The sequence below is a fragment of the Chelonoidis abingdonii genome, chromosome 14 (assembly GCF_003597395.2).
Source record: "Chelonoidis abingdonii isolate Lonesome George chromosome 14, CheloAbing_2.0, whole genome shotgun sequence".
NCBI classification, from domain to species: domain Eukaryota; kingdom Metazoa; phylum Chordata; order Testudines; family Testudinidae; genus Chelonoidis; species Chelonoidis abingdonii.
The window spans coordinates 11,170,401-11,195,941 of record NC_133782.1 but is presented as its reverse complement, the minus strand read 5'-3'; the positions used below and the strand labels follow the sequence as shown (position 1 = coordinate 11,195,941).

Sequence of the window (25,541 nt, the reverse complement as noted above, 5' to 3'; positions counted from 1 at the left end):
TGAGATATTGTTTTAATGAATGGCTGACTTCTATTATAAAGTTTTTCTACAACTATGTGCATTTAAATATACAAATAGTAAATTGTGACTGTAACGGGACAGCTTATAATGGAATTTGTGTATTCTGATTAATGCATATTGGTTAAACATCAAGAAAGCTATTTCTCAGATTTCTCTAGTGCCTCAAAACCCCATTATATTACATACTATCTCACTATGAACTGTAACTTATTTATTTTTCTTACCTACCTGTAGAAATGTTAGGTCTTTTCTAGACACACACGTTGTTTCACTTCAGCTGTGCTAGTACAGCTTTCCTAATGTGAATATGATTATACCAGCATAAATGTGCTGCTGTCAGTATAATTTATTCCCTCTCCCATATCGTTAAAAAAATCACAGCCCTAACTGATGTTGTACCAGTATAAAAACTTTACGTAGACCCAGTGTTGGTGATGTGTATAGTAAAGCTGAAGTCTTTTTCAATTAACTTCATTAATTGTGAATTCTAGACCTTTCAACAAACTGCGCTATTAAATTTTGCATGATCTTGAATCCATCGGTTGGTCAGAACTATATAGTGCTTAGCTTTGCTGGAATATATTTCCGCTTTACAGATTTAAGCTTTGCGATCTCGACTGTCTTGTACCTTGTGTAGTTGCTTGCACCTTTCAAAAGGGATGTAAAGTGAAACCAAACCAGCTTAGTAGTGTTCTGCACTGGGGTTGCCCCCAATTTGCACAGATGTAAATAATTCCACAAGAAGCATAGGATCTGTCTTTTAGATATTTGTTTAAAAAAACATCTTTTCATGAAAACCTGACTCCTTGTGAGCTTTCAAAAAAAAAAAGTTAGCAAATGTAATTATCTCTAGACCTCCCATTAACACAGTGCTGGTGGCATGACTGTTTTTAGTGAATTGTATGTGTATGAATGCTGGGCTGGTCAAGTAAAGTTGACTAAAATAATTACTTAAACAGGTGTAGGCAAGTCTTCAGTTTATAACACTATGCCACATTTTTCTGTCCCCAGTCCTTTGCTTACAGTAAAGTAACATTGGCTTGATTTCTCAGAATTCTGAAGCCGTGAGTGTATTTTAGTTGGGATCCTAGACTATTTCAGGAAAGGTGGTGGGACGGAGTAGTGCAAGAGTGAAGCAGAGGCTGCATACAGGAAGAAATGATTTCAAGAAAAAGCGACAAAAAGCAACTACTAAAAAACAAGTCTGTTTAGATGTGATACTTAAAATGTCCTAAAATATCATCACCTATAAATGAAAGGGTTAAGAACTTATAAATGACTCGTTTCCAAAATTGTAAAATTGGAATATTAAATAGCCTAGCAAAAATTATGATAAATTTTAAATAACTTGGAAAATAAGCATTGCATGATTAGATAGAATTATTACACGATGCTTATACAACATATTTTCTTCCCAATATCGTTTTTCTCCTCTTTCTCGATTGATTCTACTCTTCTCTCAATGTTATAAATACAGATGAAGATAGATTAAATCCCGAAAGAAATCACAGTTGTCTGAAGGAAATAATTAATGTCCTTTTTCAAGACCTCTCCATTAGCAATGGCAAACTCTGTTAAGGAAGGAGAAGATAACAACTATGCAATAAGCAGAAAGGCAGATTGACTATAATACAGATTTCTAATGGAGAGATGAAAGGATACTGGCAGCTCATAAAATAACAGCATTGTAATGTCCCTCCAACTTTATGAACAGGATTATGAGAGGCTTTTAAAGAGAGTGGTAGATTTGGGGGGAAAAAACTTCCATTAAAGACAGACCCTGCTGTGATATTAGCTCATCACCTTGAACTGTGACTAGGCAAGTCAGTGTCACCACCTCTAAGATGATAGCTTGCCAATAACCTCGTCCCTTGTGAGGGGACCTTGTCCACGTGAAATCTCTGCACTGATGTTTGCCAGGAGTTTAGAAAATATGTTTAGTAAATACAGTGCTTTGCAAATCCAGTGCCTGGCACTTTATAACAAGAATTTAATTCTCTAAGAGAAGAGACCTTGTAACATCCAGTGATCTAGTCAAGGATAACCTAAAAGTTTAGCAGTTGGTACTAGTTATGCTCTTAAAAACCATAATTGCAAACTCTTGCTGGTGTCCAGTGCAGTGCACGCCCACTTAAGCTTTTGTAGATAAAATTAGTTTGCTGTGATACAGCAAAGGAAATGTAAAACTAAATCATAAATGTATTTTTCCCCCTCCTACTGTGGAGTTTAATTAAATGGGCAGCACAGTGGACATTAGAGTATTTAGGTCAGGCACATCTGTATTGTGTTTGAAAAACTAAGATCCTGAGTCAAGGTCATCGGTGCAACCCCTACTGAAATCAGGGAAGAATTTGACCTATTTATGTTTACACAGTGTTTTGGAGTCCATGGAAGTGATCTTCTCAGCTTGGTTTGATAGACTTGGGCTACGAGGGCTTGCACTAGCACTTTGAAGTTGCAGCTTGGGCTGGAGCTCAGGCTCTGAAGCCCAGGGAAGAGGGTGGCTTCAGAAACCAATGGGACCTTACCTTGTAGGATCAGGGTCCACGTCATTAACTTTGAGCCATTTCTAAAATTCTGGTAATCTGAATATTTGTAAATGATTCAGTCATATACTGCAGACATTGATGTCAGCATATGTTTACTTTTATGATTCTTGATAGAACCCACAACATTACTTGCCAATGGGGCAGGAAAAATGGAATATGGACCCCAGTCTGCAATCCGATTGTTACTGTTCCAAAATCAACTTTTTGGGCCTGTTTTAGCATTCGGAATATTTTTGGTTTTCAGGATTATTAAATAATCAAATTGTATCCAGTAACCAAAAATAGATAGTACAGTAATAGAACATAACTAAAATTAGTTGATTTCCCAGAATGACTGACTATTTCATTGAATTTGTCAGAAATGAAAGTATTTTCTTTCATCAGAACTAAAATTTCTGTGTAAATGTTAGAATACTTTTACTGGTTTCATGACTCACCTATTTGATCAAGTAATACAAAAGTGTTGCTTATGATGTGTTCTGTTTGAGAACTGCTAAATAATAAGGAACCTTCTCAAGGAGAGGTGCAATGTGTCCTTGAAGCAAATTGTAGTCTACAAATGTTATTTACCTTCACTGCTTCCATGGGTCTTTGCTATATAGAATAGTAAAATCACCATAGCCCATTGCATATGCTCTTTCAACTGGTAATTGTGGAGCAAGATTGCTGTGGTGTTAATAGTGAGGGAAATATTGTATTCAAGAGAAAACAGACTGACATCCATTTGATATCTCAGTAGCAGCCTGAACAATGGCCCAAATTACATTTTTTTTCCCTTCATTGTAATTTGGATATGAGCATATTGCTTGGGGAAGAGACTCTCTCAACTGGGACTCCCCTAAAGAATGTACTCCAGGGGGGCATGCTATTCTTATGACAACTGTTCTGCTCCGTTGTTGTGGCCCACTGGTTCAAGGGCTCTAATTCTTGGCTGTGCATTTTGCTAATTTCTGAAAATCTGCCATGCTACCCAGAGATTTAAGAACGATTGTTCTAGAACACCCAGGGACAAAGGCCATTTAAATAAACCATTTATGTGAGGTTTCTGACCTACTGGCTAATACTTGTGCACTTTCCCTCTGAAATCTGGTGTTCACAGTGTCAGGCTTGCCACCTCCTGTTGTGGAATAGTTGGGCCAGTGTTTGAAAATATTGCCAAAAAGGAACTGTGACAGGAGCAGCCAGAGCGAAAGGTGGTTAGAGGACATTACCCGTCTTCTAGGTTTGCTTCTACTAGTATTCATTGCTGTAGTTTCTGAGTTCTTCCTGCTTAATTTACTTGTGGACTTCATAGGTAAAATGGCTGTCTTTTTCTTTTATGTTGAGGTTATATTACCTTTCAAACAAGTATCCCAAGTAAATATGTATGGTTTAAAGCCTGGACACAGGGAAGCTATTATAATTAACTGGTCTTGTGATATCATTTCCGGGCAGCCTTCCCAAACAAGGTAAATATCCAGTTCACCAGACAAGTGCAAACAATAAAAGTATAAGGGGTTGATCTGTTCACTTGCTACATGAGAAGTGAATCCTGTCTAGGGGTTGCCAGCTTTCTACTCGTACAAAACCAAACACCCGTGCCCCGCCCCTTCTCTGAGGCCCTGCCTGTGCTCACTCCATTTCCCTCCCCCATTGCTTGCTCTCCGCACCCTCACGCTTTTCATTTTCACTGGACTGGCTCAGGGTTGTGGTATGGGAGAGGGTGAGGGCTTAGGCTGGCGATGCAGGCTCTGGGATGGGGCCAGAAATGAGGAGTTCAGGGTGCAGAAGGAGGCTCCGTGCTGATGCAGTGGGTTGGGATGCAGGAGGGGGTGAGGTCTCTGGCTGGGGGTGTGGGCTCTGGTGTAGGGCGAGGGATGAGAGGTTTGGGGTGAAGGAGGGGGCTCTGGGCTGGGGTAGAAGGTTGGGATGCGGGGCGTGGGGAGGGCAAGGCCTCTGGCGTGGGGCCGGGGATGAGGGATTTGGGATGCAGGAGGGTGCTCTGTGCTGTGGCTTTGGGGTTTGGAGTACAGGAGGGGGCTCTGGGCTGAGACAGGAGGTTGAGGGGGGTGAGGGCTCTGGCTGGCGGTGCAGGCTCTATGGTAGGCCTGGGGATGAGGGGTTTGGCGTGCAGGAGGGGGTTCTGGGCTAGGGGGGAGTTCAGGGCTGGGATTGAGGCATGGGCTTACATCAGACAACTCCCGGTCATCTGTGCAGCGGGGCTAAAGCAGGCTCCCTGCCTGTCCAGGCTTAGCACTGATCCCTGGAAGCAGCCAACAGACCAGGCTCTTAGGTGGGGAGGCCACGAGGCTCGCTGCACTGCTCTCACCCACAGGCACCGCCCCCCAGCGCCCATTGGCCACAATTCCCAGCCATTGGGAGTGCAGAGTTGGTGCTTGGGGCGGGGTCAGTGCGTGGAGTTCCGGGGCCCCAGACTTTTTTAGCCTGGTCAGCGGTGCTGACCAGAGCCACTAGGGTCCCTTTTTGACTGAGTGTTCCGGTCGAAAACTGGACACCTGGCAACCCTAATTCTAGCTAGAGAATCTGAGCTTTGCAAACTGTAGCATTAGCTTATAGAGCCACTCCACTGTGAGGGTATTGTTATTTAGTATGATAAAGGTTTACTGAATGTTAGAAGAAAGTATGTTAATTATTTCTTACAAATATTTTATGCTTTTGAATTGAAAAATAGAGCGTGTACATATTATATATTTCTCAGAAGTGGAAATTTCTGATTTTATGTATATTTCTCCAATAGAATGCCCTATTTTAACTGAATCTCTTCTGCCACTTCATTCCTCAAGTTTTAGAGCTGGCTCTGGATCTTTTAGTAAATGTATTGGTTTCCCAGTGGGCTGTCTTGTCTCTCCCTTCTGAATTCATCTTCAGAGATCTGTGTCCTTATAAGTTTAGTTGTTTGTTTTTGTTTTGTTTTAACATGAGATATATCAGTGGAACAGCATCAACTTTAAATCTAATCAGTTACAAATATAGAGTTAAACCTTGTTTAGGGTTTACTATACCAGTTCCAGAATCATCCTCCCCTTTTATATTTTTTTACTAACACATTTTCCTATTTTAAAAAAAAAAATTTCTCTTCTCTGGTGTGCTGCGAAAGACTCACACAAAACAGGAGAAACTGACTGTTCAGAGAAAAGAATGAAACTGACTCTTTAAAAAGTGCAGTCAAATGTATAAAAGAACCAATCTAAAAAGCTAAAGAATTTTCCCCACTAATCTCTTTTGGTTTTATTAAACTTAAGTGTTACTTGTAACAGTAGTAGGTTTAAAAAAAATCAGAACTGAGATTTTAAAGATGACTGCATCCTGTACCAGGAAAAAATATATCTTCTCAATTGTATAGTTTGAGGTTAATAATTACCAATTTCTCTCGACTCTTCTAGAACACATTTGAACACTGTGCTTGCTCATGCAATTGCTGCTTAACAGTTTAAGTGCAATTATTTCTCTCCTCTTACATGTCAGAGGATGTGGCATGTTTCATCTTGACTATATTAGTGGCCATTATTTGTAACTGAGCTAATTTTATTGTACTTACATCTTCAGGATGTTTTTAACAGGGACGAGAATGGTCTAATGGATGAAACTTACCATTGTACGGAGGGCCACCACCACTCAGGCACTCAAAATAAGGGTTAATTGAAATTTAAGTAGCCCTTGTGATGGCCACATGCATGGGGATGAATTTTGCCCAACTGTAGAAGCATTTTGATGCTTCTGGCTTAAGAGAGTTGGCTTGTGCCATCTAACTGTCATTGCAGATAAAATTTCCTTAAAGAAATGATAGTTTCTAAAATATAATGAGTGACCTGTTCATGCCTGACCTGCATGGCAGCTTGAGTTCCACCTGCTTTAAGTCTTGTTCAATCCTTGATCCCTCCCCCAGCAGTAATCCAGCATGGTAGCTTGTCTAGGAACCATTCACAAGTATCAGAACTCCTCCTGTGGCGAGAAATGCACTCTGAACATAGCTGATTTCTGTCAGGTTTGTGTGACCTCTTATCCAACTGCCTTATCTCAGTAAAAATGTGGTAGTGACAATGGCTTCACCAGTTAGCTCAAGAAGAGGTGTGTTTCTTAACAGCAGTAGAATCAGCATATTCAGACCTACATCTCTGTGTACAAAAGTTTTGATTTCGGGTTGCAAAGGCTATTGAATGGAACTAGCTGGCCATCTATTTGTTGTGTTGTGTTTTGTTTTTTTTAAATTCTCCTGTATCATTGATCATGTCATGATATAGCTGCTCTTCTGTTGCACAGAAGTAAGCAAGAAATTGCATCAGCTTGACAGCGACAAACCCATGCTATATAAAGATATGGAAATTGAACATAATAAGGAAATGTGCCCACAATTTTCATCTTTGAAACACCCTTTGGACCAGTATGAGCAATTCCTAACACATAGGGCTAGAATTGTCAGAAGACTCTGAGGAAGTTAGGTGCTCAGCTCCCAGTGAATTTCAATAGGAAGTAGGGCATCTTGCTTCCTTAGGCTCCTTTTTGAAAACTTTAGCCATCCTGAGTGTGTACCCATGCGTCTCAGGTGGGCTTGTACTTGGCACAGCTAAGCTGTGATGCCGCTGCCCATGCTACTGTGGCTGCGCTGCTATTTATATTCTGCTAGCTCTCATCGGGCCAGTGTGAGTATGTGTATATGAGCTGGGAATCGCATCCCTACCTCATAATGTAGATCAGGGTAGGCAACCTATGGCACACAAGCTGATTTTCGGCACTCACACTGCTTGGGTCCTGGCCACTGCTCCAAGGGACTCTGCATTCTAATTTAATTTTAAACGAAGCTTCTTAAACATTTTAAAAACCTTATTTACTTTACATACAACAATAATTTAGTTATATATTATAAATGTATAGAAAGAGACCTTCTAAAAATGTTAAAATGTATTTATTACTGGCATGCAAAACCTTAAATTAGAGTTAATAAATGAAGACTCGGCACACTACTTTCGAAGGGCTGCGACCCCTGATGTAGATGTTGCCCAAGTGTTACGCTTAATTTCAGGATTCTCCATCCAGCATTGCTGGAACACAAGTTTTTTTCCCCTCTAAATTGGAATGGGGGTTACTTGCTCATTTTTGTATAGTAATGAAAGATTTGTAAGTGGCAAGGAATTTTGAGTGGTCAGGACTATACAAGAACTTGGTCATATCACACTGAATAAAAAAGAAATGGGTTTGAACTCCATTTAGGATTATGTTCCAAACTCTTCCAAATTATGGGGGTGTTTAGTCTAGATATTTTTGTTATAGATTTAATCAGTTAATCATTGGAAACTGTGACAGCCGTGAAAGTTGCAAGAAGCAGATGTCTGCACCTTCGCTGGAAAGAAAGGAGGGATGGCCCACTGGCTCAGACACTAGCCTGAGACTTGAGCCTGCTTTCAAAACCTTGCTCTGCCACAGACTTCCTGTGTGACCTTGGGCGAGCCACTTAATCTGTCAGTCCTTCAGTTCCCCATCTGGGGATAAGAGAATTTCCTTACCCCGTAGAGGAGTTGTGAGGTATTCAGATATATGGTAATAGTTCTATGGTAAGTGGCTACTGGTGTGATTCCCAGCTTGATTAGACAGATACTCGCAATAGCTCTCATTGAGCTAGCATGCTAAAAATATAGCGTAGCCGCAGGAGCACAGAAGGTGACGAGAGGCATCATGGTCTAGCTGCCCCAAATATGTACCCACAGGGTATGTCCACACTGCAATAAAAACCCCACAGCTGGCCTGTGCTGGCTGACTTGCGCTGCAAGGTGGGAGGGTCACAGAGCTAGAGCTCCAGCCTGAGCCCAAACTTCTATACCACAATTAAACAGCCCCTTAGCCTGAGTCCTGTGAGCCCAAGTCAGCTGACACATGCCAGCCACTGGTGTCTAATTGCAGTGTAGACATACACATAGGGTCCAGGCAGGTTTGTACTCGGGATGGCTAGCCCATGCTTCTGCTCACTGCTGCCCATGCTGCTGCAGCTACTCTGCTTTCTAGCATGGTAGCTTGGTGAGAGCTAACACAAGTATATCTGTGCAAACTGGGAGTCACAGCCCTAGCTCCAAGTGTAGATTATCTGAGAAGATGTAGGAGAATAGGTAGGGTAGGATCATTAAATACAGAATCACAAGAAAACTCAGCAACTGTTTGTTCAGTTCAGATTTCTCCACTGCTTACACAATTAGTGTTGGGGTTTAGGAAGGAATAGGGAGGAAGAGGATAGACGGTTTCACTTTCAGTAGCAGGTATATCATGTTTCTTTGAACAAAAGCTCACCATTGTAATGATTATTGCATTGTCTTTTATAGCTACATGGCAGGGACTTGTAACCTTGTTAAAACTCCCTAAATAAATAAATGGTTTAAAAAAAAAACACCCTCTAAATTGGAAAAAGAGTAGTATTGGAATGAAGAGTAAATTGAGTGATACACTGTTTTAACTAATGGAAAATCCTGCCCAGAATTACAGGGACTCTATCAATAATTTAATTTAGATTCTAGGCTGTCTATTTTTAAATGTTACTCTGAGGGAATTGTCTCTGAATTCTAAGTTCTTTTTAAAAAGTGTATCATTCCATTGCTGAGGAAGTTGCAGAAGATATAACGTAGGGCCTACACAAAAAGAATTGTTTTGTAGTCATGTACGGAAGTAAGTTAACATTATGTCTCATTTTCTTTTATTTATGTTTTTAGAAAGTCTGTTTGTATAACATGGTAAAAATCTCACCACCTTCATTTGGATAGCAGAAATGTACAGCATTCTAGAGAGTGCTGATCAGAGACCAGCAAAACAGCCTATTATTCGATGTTTTATAGAATTTTCTAACAAGAAAATCTTAATGCGGTATGTTCTTGGTAATGCATGTTTAGTGTTGAATTGATCAAAATAATTGTTAAATTAAAAATACAAACACATCTGGTTCTTTACTCAAATATGACTTTCCTCACATATCGTGTTTACATATTTAGGAGTTTGTATAACATGGTTGTGCTAAATACCTGAGGCAACAGTAGATCAGAGTTGAACTGTTGAAAATTTTCCTAAATTCACCTTTTTTTGTAGGGGGGACTCATTTTGACATATTATCTTGATATCTATATAAGCAAGGAATGTCTGAGAGTATATTGTATTGCAAAGAGTTTTTGATTTTATTTGCTACTATTTTATTTAGAAGAATAGGCTTAATTTGTCAAAGATTACTTCCCTCCAGTGAACGTATCCATTTTTATATAGATAGCCTAATTAGGAAAATGTGGGAATAACACTTGGCTGTAAAAGGTAAACAAAGATATAAGAACCTCCTCCTTATGAGAGTTTTTATATAAAGTTTTATGACTAAATTCTTGGGTTATATTCCCAGTCTGTAGAATAGCCCATATCTCTATGTTTATGTTTACATGAAGAGAGATGTGCTTGACTTGCAGTTAAGTTTTGCTTTCTGAAGTCTTCATAATTTTTGATGGAGAATAATGTTCATATACAGTAGCTAACGTTTGGATAATTCTATTATTTTCCCCTGTGACATAGCCCATGTAATAAGGGCTGATGTGCAAGGTGCTGAATGCTGTGGCCCCAATCCCATCCAGGTTTAAGCATGAGTAGTCCTATTAGAGTCAGTGGAATTAATTACTCATGGGCTAAAAGTTAAACGTGTGCTAAAGGGTTTCGCTGGATATCTGCCGAAGTTGTCATCATCTTGTCCACATTATGGACTTCTTTCTTATAAAATTATTTGGAATTTTGGGCTAGAACTTTATTGGCCAGATTTTCAGAACAGCTCATTTACATGCCTATTTTGCGTGTTTAATTACCTCATTTGTGCATGCTGGAAACATGATTTGTATGTGCAGTCACAATAACTGCATATACTAATTGGGTGCACAAATGCACATACATAGTTTTTAAACTATAACCCTACCTATTAAGTTTTTGCACAGAATGAATTTACACTGTTGAGTAGTAATTCCCCGTAAACAGGTTGGTTTGTTGTTGTTTTCATTGAAACAACAGCAGAGCCTTATCTGTAATTTTAATGAACATAGCTTTTAACGATATCCAGCTTTTTAATCATATCCATGTAATCACAGCTAGACACTAGTTGATTTTTAAGATACTAACACCTACGTATGTGTCAGAGTACGTTAATAAGAATGGCTATGAATCTAGGCCTTCAAAACGCTAAGAAAACTAGTACTAATTTTCAACTGCCCCACCGCTATTGGGGTTGTAAGCATTTGTGTAAATAGGGCTCAGGCTAGAGCCCTGCACGGGACTGTTATTTAATCCTTCTCCCACTATTATGGCAGTGGTTACTGAGGGACCTGCGAGATCCCAGTCTCACTGCAGGGCTTTACGTGAGTCCTGCACAGGGCTCTAATTCAGGCATTTTTGCATTTAAAAAAAAAACAACTTTATAAGAGTTGCACTTAGGGTCCCTTGCTCTCTGCAACTATGTATCCTTGGAATTTACTGCAGAATCCTGCCTTGATTCAGAATTGTGCTCCAAAATCAAGTTTCTAGGCGCACGGTGGTAAAGAAAGCAGTGATGCCTGCCTGAGTGTGCAGACAGCCTAAAGCAGCTCTGAGAAATAGGAAATGTTCCGTTCATCTCAATGGAGTGTTAACTTTGAAATATAACTGTACAATTTTAATTGACATTAACTATTTAATTGCTGATCGTTTTCATTCCAGCTAATGTGTTTATCCCTCACCTCTAAAACTGCCTTTCAAGGTGCCAAAAGTTCACATCCCTAATGCAACTGCTTCTACCTATGACTAAAACATAACTGCATTACAGAAGTGAAAGCTGAATTCTGTAGCACATGGACATTTAAAAAAAAAAAAAGGGGTTAGTGAAAAATAAACTGACTTTAAGGTCAAATTAAATAGCAGAGGTGATATAATAATTGTTCTGTTAATTTTCATGCGCAATAAAAACTTGGAATTTTTAAAAATTCGATCTGAAACTGCTGCACAGTCTCCAGCAGAATGCAGGGTACTTATAGAAACTTACCACAGAATCTATAGGATGGAGCATCTTGGTTAATCTTCCTTTTGAGGAAAACACAACTGCCCTTCAGACTGAAGTCTATAACTAGAATTGAGGAAATAATTCATGATGAATTTATTTGGATTTAGAATCTTTCTTTGTTTACAGAATATATAAAAACAGATGGTGATTTCTCCGCTTTTTAAAAAATCCTCTGTGAATTGATAGCATATCGCTTTTTGCAAACAACTGAACTCATTGGCTAGCTGTGATTAATTAGATCAGTCACAAGGTATGAAGTATCAGAGGGCTAGCCATATTAGTCTGGATCTGTAAAAGCAGCAGAGTCCTGTGGCACCTTATAGACTGACAGATGTTTTGGAGCATGAGCTTTCGTGGGTGAATAACCCCACTTCGTCGATGCCATGTAATGGAAATCTCCCCGGGGCCCAAGGATATATGCAAGCAGGAAGCAGGCTAGCGATAAGAGGTTAGTTCAATCAGGAAGGATGAGGCCCCCCCTTCTAGCAGCTGAGGTGTGAAAACCAAGGAGGAGGAAACGGTTTTGTAGTGTGCAGTTATAACTCGATGGATTGGGTTTCCTGAGTTTGAGTTATAATGGCATACTGCACCCATAGTAAACTCTAACTCAGGAAACCAATCCATGCACCAAAACCTCATGCCAACCCTGCCACACATCTACACATCACAGACCCTAAACCAGATCAGCCACACCCATCACCGGTTCAATTCGCCTGCACGTCCGCCAATTAATATACGGCCATCACATGCCACAATGCCCCTCTGCTACGTACATCGGCCAAGAATCTGGACAGTCTCTACGGAAAAGGAAAAAATGGACACAAATAGATATTGGGAAATGGCAGTATAACAAAACCTTAGGAGAACACTTCAGCCTCCGTGGCCACACAATAGCAAGATCTTAAGGTGGCCATCCTGCAGCAAAAACTTCAGGACCAGCCTTCAAAGAAAAACTGCTGAGCTTTCAGTTTCATCTGCAAAATTTGACACCATCAAGCTCAGATTAAACCCAAAGACTGTGAATGGCTGGCACCAACTACAAAACCATTTCCTTCTCCCCTCGGTTTTCACAAACCTCAGCTGCTTAAAGAGGGGCCTCATCCCTCTGATTTGAACGAACCTCGTTATCTCTAGCCTGCTTCTTGCTTGCATATATATACCTGCCCCTGGAAATTTCCACTGCATGCATCCGACGAAGTGGGTATTCACCCACGAAAGCTCATGCTCCAAAACGTCTGTTAGTCTATAAAGTGCCACAGGACTCACAAGGTATGGTCTCTCTGCTCCCTGATAGGATGTGTTTTTGTAAAACTTTTCTTGTCCAGTTATTCTTACGTATGAATTTCCATGAATACTTGTGGATGCAACTTTTAAACTCACTCCTAAGTACTCTACTGCTGGCAGTCCTCCCACTGTTATCCCATACTGCATTGCTTCACACCAGGATTGGCCAGTCTTTGTACTTGTGTGCCCTCCACTGCTCCAGGGTCATGACTGATTGTCATTTCTCCATTTAAATGCTGGCGCTTGGGAGTGCATGTTTGCAAGCAATGTCACCACAGCACCCAAGAATGATATGATGGACAATTATCAAGAAAGCAACGCAGACAACACAGCAAGCACCAAGACAGCATGCCAAGCACCCAAGACTCCATAGAAGGCAACCGTGACCCCACTTACACCATGGAGTCTGACCACAGAAGATTTTTCCTGGGCAGCTAAGAAATATACAACACAGCAGATTCAGAGATTACATGAATCTCATGCAGACAAGCAAACTGAAACAGCTGTGGAGGACAGCTCAGCCGGCAGCCAGCCTGAAAATGCTGCAGATGCAGAGCTCTATCAGTAAGTATTATGTGCCCTTGCTAGTCGTCCCCATTCTGCGGCAGTGTCCTGTCTCAGCGGTCAGCACTGACTGACTGAGCCCAGAAGCATGGCTCTACCAACTAAAGCTGCGCCAGATAAATGCCCCTGCAGAAGTAACTGCTCACTTTCATCCTCCTGCTTCTCCTCCACCTGTAGCCATATCATTGCGGCATCTGAAGCCTTCAAGCCAAATCCATCCAGCTGTGTGACTGCCAATATGTGTGCATCATCCTGTTCCTATTAGTGACTGTCATGATAGTTGCACTTGGCACTGTGGTGTCCATGCTACCTAACAGCTGTTTACAAATGGCACTGGCAAACTACAGACATGGAGAGTAATCTTAGGAGTTTGTTAATTTGACTCCAACTCCCAGAATTCCTGTCAGTTCTGGAAGGCACCCCATAGAAGTGCACTGCGAGAAATTGCTGAACTGTGGAATGCTGCACCATGGGATATCTTCCCAGAATGCTGCAAGGTTAATTCAGATGAGCCCAGAGTTGTATGGACATAATGATTAACAATAGAAGTACCATTTTAAACAGGCATAATCAGTGTTGGATGTACTTCATTTTGAGACAGTTAATAATATTGTTTCCTAAAAATGAACAAAGTAATCTGAGGTAACATCCCCACACAGACAAGTTCTAGCTGAAGAATCACTTATACTTTACCAAAGAGTTTTAAATGCACAGCATGAATTAAGAAGCCCTTGCTTGTCAACACCTAACCCAAAATGGGGGGTTGTGAACCCAACCTGCTCAGGAGTTTGGGCAATTGGGCTGAGAGGGTGGAGGGATTTTTTGCTGCATATTGTGTTTGGAGAAGAGAGGGGAGGTGAGTGACAGAACACATTCAAACTGAGGAAAGACAATCTGGAAACTGAGCCAGGGTTTGTCTGCACGGTGGGGTAACAGGTGTGATTTCTAAGACTCATTAATGTGTTGTGCATTAAGTGGTCCATGTAGACCCTATTGGTGCTCACTAATGGTTCCCTATGTGTTTCAAACAGCATTACGTTAAAGCACAGCACCTGGGTTTACCTGGGCTAGTTAATGTGCAACACATTAGTGTACTTTAGAAATCACACTTCTGTAAAGTGCATTACTCCACCATAGAGGCAAGCCCTAAGAAGCCGGAAGAGAGGCAAGCAGCAGCCTGGTTTTTTGTTTGTTTTTTAAAGTTTGACCCTGAAAAAAGCTACATAGAGAGCTTTGGGGTCCACTGGCTGAAGAGGCTCATGGCTTTGAGCTAAGAAACTGCTCCTTTTCTTACCCATAGACTTTAACAGGAACCAGCTGATCATCTAGTCTCACCATCTGAACATCACAAGCTTCAGAACTTCACCGACCCACTCCTGTAATAGGCTCATAACCTGTGGCTGAGTTATTTTGTGGGCATGAGAATTTTGGTTACTCCAGCATTTGGAGAAGCAGGACTTTGTACATTTCTTGTTAATAAACAAAACTGTATTGGAGAAATATCAGACTATGATCAGTTTCTGCTCCAAGCAGGAACATCCCCAACACCCAAACTTTGATGAGCTACTCAGATCAAAAAGAGGCAACATTATGTATTTGTGCAGCTGATTGTACATTTTTGGGTGAGACTTGATGTTCAGCTGAGTCTAGGACACTTGAAGCTGGCTCCATTTGAAAATTGGTGTTGTGATCAATTTTAAGCATGTATTAAATCTGAGTGTATTTTTAACAAGTTATTCAAACATTTTTTGAAATAGATATTATTTATAATTGAGTAAAATGAGCAGAGAAATTGAACAATTTACCTAATACAGGTTCCAATTTACACTGTTATGAGACAGCAAAAGAACAATTCAGAACTTGTTAGCCCTATGAGGCAGACAGTTGGTATCTAAAATCACTAATGAAAAAGAGAACAGCAAAATCCTTAGATTGAGAGCAGAATGTTTAGTGGAAGGGAATTTCTGTAGGACAGGAAAGAAAACAGAAGTAGAAAATAATATAGGAAAAGGAAACAACAGTTTTTGATCCAGCAGCAGCAGGGATATGCTCTGATCAGTGAGCTGTCTCCAACACCTTTGATGCATAAGATGGTGTCATTAGTAAAATAATACTTGAGGGCTTGTCTCCACAGAACAGTGGTGCATGCTAGAAGGGTATTATTTCTAAAGCACACCAATGTGTTGCATGCTCACTGGCCCGTGTAGATGGTGCTGGCATGAACTAAAAGTTCCCTTGTGTGCATTAACATAGTGCTGTTTCAGACCTTGGCTCTTTTTACCTTTATCTCCTCTCTTCTGTTTAAACCTCTCCCTTCTCTATTGAGTGTCTTTTATATCTCCTTTGCACTGTTTCTCAATCTCTTCTTCCTCTTTCCTTTTCATTTACTTGTATGTCCAACCTTTTCATCCTCTGGCGACCTCACATATATCAAATAGACAGGGTTGCTGGTAAACTAAACTAACCTCCTGCATTGTCTCAGTCATGTGTTTATAAAAGAAAGTACTTTGACTCAAAACAGATAGCTCCTTGGATTTTAGACTCTTATCATAATGTGCATAACAGAAGAATTTTGGTAAAGCCACGCTGCAAAACTTGGCTTACTGCTGAATCACAAAGTAACTTGGGAAATTTCTGTAAATATGTACCCTTATTTAATTTTGTCTTCATAATACTGATGAATTTCATGGCCTATAGTCCTAGTCCCGTAGATCTTGGATGTATTATTTGGTATATATTGGATATATTTTAGGCAAACTCAAACATGCATATTTCACTTTTTATCCCCTTTTCATAGGAGGAATACATAAATGTTAATATACTTTTTGTTAATATTCATAAGAACAGCCATACTGGGTCATACCAAAGGTCAGTCTAGCCCAGAATCCTGTCTTCTGACAGTGGCCAATGCCAGGTGCCCCAGAGGGGATGAACAGCACAGGTAATCATCAAGTGATCCATTTCTTGTCGTCCATTTCTAGCTTCTGGCAAACAAAGGCTGGGGACACTATCCCTGCCCATCCTGGCTAATAGCCTGGTTCTTTTTTGAACCCTGTTATAGTGTTGGTCTCACAACATCCTCTGGCAAGGAGTTCCATAGGTTAACTGTGTGTTGGGTGAAAAAATACTTTCCTTTCTTTATTTTAAATGTGCTACCTATTAATTTCATTTGGTGACCCCTAGTTCTTGTGTTACGAGAGAGAATAAATAACACTTAATTACTTTCTCCATACCAGTCATAATTGTATAGACCTCTATTGTATTCCCCCTTAGCCATCTTTTTTTCCAAGCTGAAAAGTCCCAGTCTTATTAATCTCTCCTCATATGGAAACCGTTGCATACCCCTAATAATTTTTGTCGCCCTCTTCTGAACTTTTTCCAATTCCAATATATTTTTTTGAGATGGGGCAACCGCATCTGCACATAGTATTCAAGATGTGGGTGTACCATGGATTTATATAGAGGCAACATGATGTTTCCTGTTTTATTATCTATCCCTTTCTTAATGATTCCTAACATTCTGTTTGCTTTTTTGACTGCCGCTGCACATTAAGTGGATGTTTTCAGAGAACTATCCACAATGACTCCCAGATCTCTTTCTTGAGTGGTAACAGCTAATTTAAACGCCATCATTTTATATGTATAGTTGGGATTGTGTTTTCCAATGTGCATTACTTTGCATTTATCAACATTTAATTTCATTTGCCATTTTGTTGCCCAGTCACTCAGTTTTGAGAGATCCTTTTGTAGCTCTTTTCAGTCTGCCTGAGACTTAGCTATCTTGAGTAGTTTTGTATCATCTGGATATTTTGCCACCTCACTGGCTACCCCCTTTTCCAGATCATTTATAAATATGTTAAATAGGACTGGGCCCAGTGCAGACTCCTGAAGGACACCACTATTTACATCTCTCCATTCTGAAAACTGACCATTTATTCCTACCCCTTTGTTTCCTATCTTTTAACCAGTTACCAATCCATGAGAGAACCTTCCCTCTTATCCCATGACTACTTACTTTGCTTAAGAGCCTTTGGTGAGGGACCTTGTCAAAGGCTTTCTGAAATCGAAATACTCTATATCCGCTGGATCCCTCTTGTGCACGTGCTTGTTGACCTCCTCAAAGAATTCTAGTAGATTGGCGAGGCGTGATTTCCCTTTGAAATATACTTGCACATTAGTGTAGCTGAAAAAATGACTATGTACAGCTATAGTAAATTCAGATTCAAAGCACATCAGCCGATACAATATTGTATTTATATAGACTATAAAAATTAAACTATTTTTAAATGAGTGCTGTGATAGGGATTAATCTTTACCTGCAGGAGGCTACTCTTCTGCTTTCTGACTGTGACGAGCTCTTGTAAAAACACAAGAGGGGTGTGCTCCACTGCCAGTGGCTCTCAACCTTTCCATTAATTTGTAAAATATGAAAGCAAATTGATATTCTGTTAATTCAGCACAGGTACCATATCTTTTTTTTTTTTTTTTTCCAGTGGGATAGAGAGCTAAGTGAAGTTGCTTTTTTGGGTACTTTTCTAAGTTATGCTGGCTATATGTACTGGTTTTGTTTGGCAACTAGTTTGTTTAACTGGAAACATAGTGTTGTCAGGTACAAATTGGTAGTTTTTTCACCCCCACAAGTTAGTGGAATGGTCATGTAAGCGAATTCAGGACAGTGAGCTAATTTTGTCATTGTTTCAGAAGTTGAGGTATTTATGTAATAATGCCTAAGACATTGACCACTGTAAGTGGCAAAAGCCAGGTTGTTAACAGCCTTGAGAGGAAGCCAAAGGCAGTTAATAAGCTATATTAAAACCAAGTACCTATCCCTCTGGTTGTTGCATTTGGCAGTGTAAATGTAAAGGGATTTTGCTGTTTGTTGTTTGCAGCAGTCATATAAATATTTAGTAAATTATAGTGCAGCCTGACAGCTACAGTAAATTGGCAGCATCCTAGAATAGTTAATAAGTGTGTTTTTTAACTCTCTATTTGAGAAAAGTTACGTAATCTGGACCCAGTGATCACAAGGAAGAGTTCCTGTTTCCAGTCAGATACCCTACCTATCTCTTCAGGGTTCTGGACAGGCTGGCTGTTGGTCAAATAATACATTAATGATACTGAAGGGCATACCACCAGTTCACAAGCAAAGGAAATGCGTTATTCCTAGGATGCTTTTATTTATTTCTTGCAGATTTTAAGGCATGCGCAGAAATAAAAAAAAAAGCAAACATCCTTTAAAAATGAATGTCAGCATAGCTTATATAAGCAATGCTGAGGTTTAATTATTGTACTTACATTACAGTAGACCTAAGTGCATTATGTTTTTCAGGGAATGTCCCTGCTTTAGGTGGTCTTCATGCTTTGATTAACTAGCATCATAATCCACTTTCAGAAATACACTTCACCGTCATTAGAAGTATTTCTCTGTTATATACTCTCCGATCAAAGCCTTTTACTTTGACTCCCATATATAGTACATCAAACAGCACTGTAATCACCTCTTCACTGCATCTTTTATAACACGTTTGGTTATTAAAAATGTTTTTCTAATCAGGCTGTGAAAATTGGTGTGCAGTCCACATTTTACTGGGAAGATCTTTCTCTATCACTTTTAAAAAATAATTTAGGTACTTTGTGAACCTTGAAATGATGGTGGCACGTTGTAATGGATTTTATTTTTTTTAAATTAAAATAGTTTTGTAACTCTGAATTTCTGAAAGATTTGGGTTTTCTTTTCCAGCAGTCTCACTGAAGACCTGCCATACCATATGGAGAAGAGTATTTTTTTTTTTAATTTATCGTGTCTCTTTATATAATATCTTCAATAATAATTGTAGAAAGAGTAAAACACTGTAGTATCTAATTTTAAACTTGTTTTTTTCTTTGTAGTATTAGTATTCTTAACACCGATAGTACTTTATAGTACAGTACATGACTTCTTAACCTGCCAACAGTTCTAACTAAACATGTGATTAATGAGCGGTTGAAACTAATACTTGGTTCTGTCAATTATTTTAACCAGTAGAGCAATCATGTCACACGTTTTATTAATGTGACCACGTTTTAATAATTACCATAGCACATTTTATTTAATGCCTTCAGGCTAACAGTCTGATTTATTCCCCTCCTCCTAGCAAAGCGTACACTGGTTCACAGCGAGCGAACTGACTTCCTGGTCTTTGCTGCCACCAATAAAGCGATTAAAATATTAATATAAAAGTTGTTGTAAGTTTTTTTCAAAAGGTCCCCTATACCCAGTTTACAGATGGATATTCACGTAGTTCCTGGGTTCTAAAATGCAGTAAAAGTGACAATTAAATCAAACTACAAAAAGGTAACTTGCTTGGTAGCCTGCTGGCTATGTAGGATTTGATAAAGCATTATAAAATCAAAACTAAAAAAAAGTAGTCGTCTTCCTTAATAGAGGATCATTAGGGCACTGATTCAGAAAAACCCATAAACACATGAAGTGCTTTACTGAATAGGGATGCTTTTCCTAATCAGGGTCTAAGCCTCGACTTCAAGGCAAGATTGAGCTTTAAGGTGATTTGTGTTTTGACTTTCTTCCCTATTTGAAATTAAAGGTAATATTTTTCATGGTTCCTCAAACAGGTTTTAGTGGCTTTCATGATAAATGGATGCAGCTTCCCCCCTCTTCCTTTTAAATAGCCAGAACAGAGTTTGATAACTACTGTTCAAACTGCTCCCCCACAACAGAATTTAACCCTTTGTTCTGGGCTGTGCGGACTGGCCCAAACCACGTTATAAACTGAAGGTGCCTTTAATCCCTGCATGAATCTATGTATACCACAAGCTGTGGAGAAGACATACGGAGCTGTCAGTAAATTAAACATGAATGTTTCCATGATATTGTATCTAATCTATCCCATGAAAAGATTTTGCTGGGATATAAACATTTCCTTGCAGTTTTGGGATTGAGCTAGCACACAAGAGCCAAAAATTAAAACAAACTAACATGGTTTCAGTTTAAAGTTGAATGTTGTGGACAAGTAAACAATCAACATTAATGGTGAGATGTAAGTGATTTTTAAAAATTCTTAGTTCTTAAAATCTGAGCTGTCTTAATATAAATACAAGAGGAAAAGCTGTTTTTAAATCAGAAAATATTTTTAACCTGGCAATGTTCCTATACAAATAATTCTGGCCGTGGTGAATGGGTGGTGGTGGTTTCAGAACTCAGTAGGCTAAAAATATTTGTATAATTTGTGAAAATGGTGTTTTTATGTGAAGAGATGAATTTACTACATTTTATAAATCCCTGAATAAAAGCTGGTGCTAAGTAGCACTTTTTAAAAACAATTGCACTGTACATCAGATATTGGCTGAACTATTGATGAGCATGTTGAGTTTCCTGAGGAGTGAGGCACCTCATTGCCATGGAAAATTTATGCTTAGTAAACATTATAAAATACAAAATGAGATGATACATTCATTGCTGTGTAATAAGATTCTTTGTTTACAGGACATGCCACAGGGCCATGGCAACAAAAACACAAATAGGGGGATGAAGTATTCCTGTAGTAAAGATGGTGATGATTACCTAGCAATTTGTTAATTGTAGGAGTTTTACACTACTTCAGAATCTATTATCACTTTATTGTGATACTGATAGCTTGAGGATCTGTGAATGTAAATATGAAAGTGACTGAAAATCTGAATGTAATATTAAATATAGAGCTTTTGTAGTCCGATTTGGGAATTTTTCATGAATGCACACTTAGCAAATATATCGAGAAAAACTTCTAAATAAAACCTCATTTGTTTTGGAGAAGAATGTAATTATAGTTGACCATTTTTTAAAAAAAACAAACATATATACATTAATTGTATGCATTGTTGTTGTAGCTGTGTTGGTCCCGGGATATTAGAGACCAGATGAGTGAGCTAATATCTTTTATTGAACCAACTTCTGTTGGCAAGAGATACAAGCTTTAGAGCTTACACAGAGCCCTTCCTCAGATCAATATAAGTCTCCACCTTGTCTCCAAACAAACACCTAAACCTGTTAGATTTTTGTTTTGCCTTTTTTAATGCTGTACCAAAATAAGGCAAAATAATTAAGTATAACCATTCTTTGTTTGATCCCAGTCCTGCAGAAACACTGGCACCTATGTCTAACTTGAGTCCTGTTGACTTCAGTAAAACTGCATATGTTTGCAGGTTGAGGGCCTCTTTGAATAAAGGGGACAAAATCAAACTAGAGTAAATGAAAATCTCTCACTGTGAAGTTTCAATCAGTTACCATTTGCTTCCTGCCTTCCCTCTTGTCTTATCCCTAGTAGTTTCATTGCATTGTTTTGTTTAATGTTTACCCTACTCAGTAAGAGCACTAACCTTTAAAAGTGGGAAGTCACAGTGGTTAATGCGATTGTTGCATTAACCACATAGCATTTTTGTACCTACCTTTGTCTTGTAAAATGTTAGTGTGCTGGGGGGGGGGGGAGGGAAAAGAGGGAGAGCAGGCCTCTGTCTCCCCCTGTCCTTCCCTTATTTACTTATTTTTCTTAGTTCAGTGCTTTTGGCCTCTACTGATTCATTGCTTTGTTCCCATCACAGTTGTGCCAAATCCCTGAAGCAAAAACTGGTAGTCGTCAAACACAGTACATTTGGAATCAGATGGTCTGTAGGTAGACTAGGAACCCAACCCAACTGAGACTTCACATCTATTTGATGCTAGAATTCCACTACTCTGCCTGTCTGTTTCAAGGTACATGGCACCTCAGTACAAGATGCCGTAAAGCTGCTGTGTTCTTTCAGTCCACAAGTGCAACACTCGCACCACAATCGGATCCTAGCAGCTGTAGGAAAAATTACCTCCAGACCTGCAGCTACTCACAAAATGCAACGTGGCAAGCAGCTAGTGCACTGTATGTGTGTTCTTGGACTTTGTCTTCTTCCTCAAAGGCTTTTTATTCATGTTTTATTCTATAAACAGATTTCTCTACCCATCCCCAGCCAACTATGTCTGCCTGTATTATTGTTGAAGCAGTATTTTTCCTTCGGCTCTTCTGCATTCCTGATTGCTGATTATACTTCCAGTTTCATTTCACTGCATTAAGAGTCATGGTTACATCAGGTGTTTTTAATATGTTGATTAGACATCTCATTTGATGTAATATTAAACATTTAATATTAAAAAAGCTTTTGTGGTCAGATTTGCATATAACATCCATTCGGTATGTCATGTAATGTATTTACCTCGAGAGTAATTTTGTTAGTCAATGGCTTCAGGATCTGAAGAAGAGCTCTGTGAAGCTCGAAAGCTTGTCCCTTCCCCCAACAGAAGCTGGCCCAATAAAATATATTATCTCACCCATCTTGACCCCTGTATTATGTTGGTAATTCTATGTAATAGATTAGCCCTCCTATCTGCACTATACTTTGCATGTTCATGTAGTTAAATTGTATATCTCCTTCTGGTCTGAGCTCTCTGTTCCAGACATTTTCTTCTCTGATTTTCTTTTCACCCTTAAATCTTCATGTTACCCTGGTCTGCTTTGCTTTTTCTTGGTTGTTTTGACTTTTGGTAACTTGTCTCTTTTTTATCTTTTCATTTCCAGTCGTCTGTAAACCAGTTCCAGGTATTTCTATTCTTTACACTCAAATCCAAACCTGCTTGATCTACAGAATGTCCGTAGTAGCACTAAGATGAGTTCCTCTCCATCTAAGACTACAATTTTAATAAGTTTATATGGGTTTATTATGATTAAACACATGTATCTGAAATCAAAATCTGTTTTCCTGAACAGGTAAGATAGTTGGTGATCTAACTACATATGTGTTCAGTGACTGAATGAGAGTAAGCAGGCATCTCACTTGTATGTTTTGTTCTAATGAAATCCTTTTTCATTTGCATTCTGCTTCAGAAACCTTTGTTTTTGTGGTGCATAAATTTAATTCGTATGTTTCCTTGGTTACAGGGAGAAAAAAATGAAAATTCAGGATATTAAAAACAATATTAAAGAAGCTATAGAGGTAAGTTTACAAACCATTGTGTCTTGCTTCTAAGTGCTGTTTTTAACCACTATCTCAGTAACAAACGTGGGGTATTTTTCCCTTTCTTTGCAGACAATAGTGACAGCAATGGGCAATTTGGCACCACCAGTGGAGCTAGCCAATCCAGAGAACCAGTTTCGAATCGATTATATCTTAAACTTAGCTAACCAGATAGACTTTGATTTCTCAGCAGTAAGTACATTTCCTCTTCAGTTATAATCATGCTTTTTGTGTGGATGATTATTTTTCACCTGTATCACAGCAGATGTTTACAAGAATATCATGCAGTTCAATGAGCCTTCTTTACTGGGTACATAGGAACTGCCATACTGGGTGAAACCAGTGGTCCATTGAGACCAGTAAACTTCTGACAAAAGCCAGTACCTGATGCTGAGGGTGAGGTGCAAGTACCCCCCACTCCCAGCAGGCAAATGTAGGATAATTTTGTCCCTCATGAAGATCTTTTGATCCCTAATAGTTAGAGATAGTTTAAACACTTAAATATGTGGTTTTATATCCCCTTCCCAAGTTTTTTGATAGCTTGCCATAGTAGCTAGTGCTATTCTTGTTATCCATATAAATGACAAATTCCTCTTGGTTTTCTTTTTGTGTTGCTTAACTAAATAAAATATATAGTAACATAACTAAAATATGCAGGACCAGATTGTGAGTTGTCCTGCCTGGGACTCCAAGGACCTCTCCTCTTCCCCATTTCTCTTATTTAGCTAGCCACAATCTTAAGGCAGTGGTTCTCAACCAGGGTACACAGAGGTCTTCCAGGGTGTACATCAACTCATCTAGATATTTGCCTACTTTTACTACAGGCCACATAAAACTCACTAACAAAGACAGTACAAACTAAAATTTCATACGGACAATTACTTGTTTGTGCTTCTCTAAATACTATACACAGAAATATACGTACAATATTTATATTTCAATTAATTTATTTTATAATTGGAAAAATTAGAAAATAAGCAATTTTTCAGTAATAGTGTGCTATCATACTTTTGTATTTTCATGTCTGATTTTGTAAGCAAATAGTTTTTAAGTGTGGTGTAACTTGGGGGTACTCAAGACAAATCAGACTCCTGAAAAGGGTTCAGTAGTTTTGAAAGGTTGAGAGCCACTGATCTAGGGGTGTAGGACTGGCAGTTCTGGTGGTGCACGGCTGCATACCAGCCTGTCCAGATAGGGTGGGGTCAAGCTCAGCACCCAGCAGTGTTGAGCTAATGTAGGGGATAATGTATACTTTACCTTTTGGAAGAGTGGCAGAATTCTGGCATGACTCCTGCCAACATGCCACCACAGCTAACCTATCCAGAATTACACTGAGGGTTCTCACTAGCGGACTGCCCCTCCTCACTCCCTGAACCTCATTAAACCTAGCTAATGGCTTTAAAGCCAGAGCAAGTCCAGAGTAAATAACAAAAGGTATAATTAGTTAACTTGTTTTTTTGAGGATATATCTGCTGCCTCTGACTCGCTAATGCTGTCACTTGACCTTAGAGACATTCAGCAGCCCCCATGAAAATACAAGGTGCTCCTTCTGATTACTTGGAAAACCACTGGAAAGGCAGTTTTGTTAATTACCTCATAGCATATGATACTTAGTTGTAGTGTTATGCCAGCAATTCCAATGGCAAGATTCAGAATGCTTCATGGGTTCCAGAGGAGGGTGTATTACTTATACTGTAGCAAAGCTAGGGTCCATCTAGTCCAATATTTTGTCTCCAGTAATGGCCAGCACCAGATGCTTGATAGAAAGGTGCAGGAAGTCCTGAAGATGTGGAATAGCTTGCCCTGGCAAGATTTTGACCCATCTAAGCTTTAAAAATTGTTTAAACCAGCTAGCCTACAAATTCAGCAATGGAAACATTTTATAGCTATTATTGCTGCCAATAATTTTCCAGCATCAGTCAGCTTACACAAAAAATGTCCTCACATAGCTTGTATCTAATGAACATGTCACTAATGACCAGTCCTCCAATATTGAGATTGGCACTGTGATCTCACAATCCAGAGAACCTGCAAAGGTCAACAAAATCAGAAAGGCGGGGTAAGGTCTTGTTTGC

General features: G+C 39.3%; 1 protein-coding gene across 2 annotated transcripts in view; it reads left to right on the top strand.

The window, feature by feature from the left end:
• GNAS (GNAS complex locus) overlaps positions 1-25,541 on the top strand; it is a 249,684-nt gene that overhangs the window by 127,057 nt on the left and 97,086 nt on the right. For both annotated transcript variants that reach the window (XM_075072240.1, XM_075072241.1), the window contains exons 3-4: positions 23,391-23,445; positions 23,539-23,658. In XM_075072240.1, the coding sequence (XP_074928341.1) occupies positions 23,391-23,445; positions 23,539-23,658 (175 nt within the window). The remainder of the gene's footprint in view (positions 1-23,390; positions 23,446-23,538; positions 23,659-25,541) is intronic.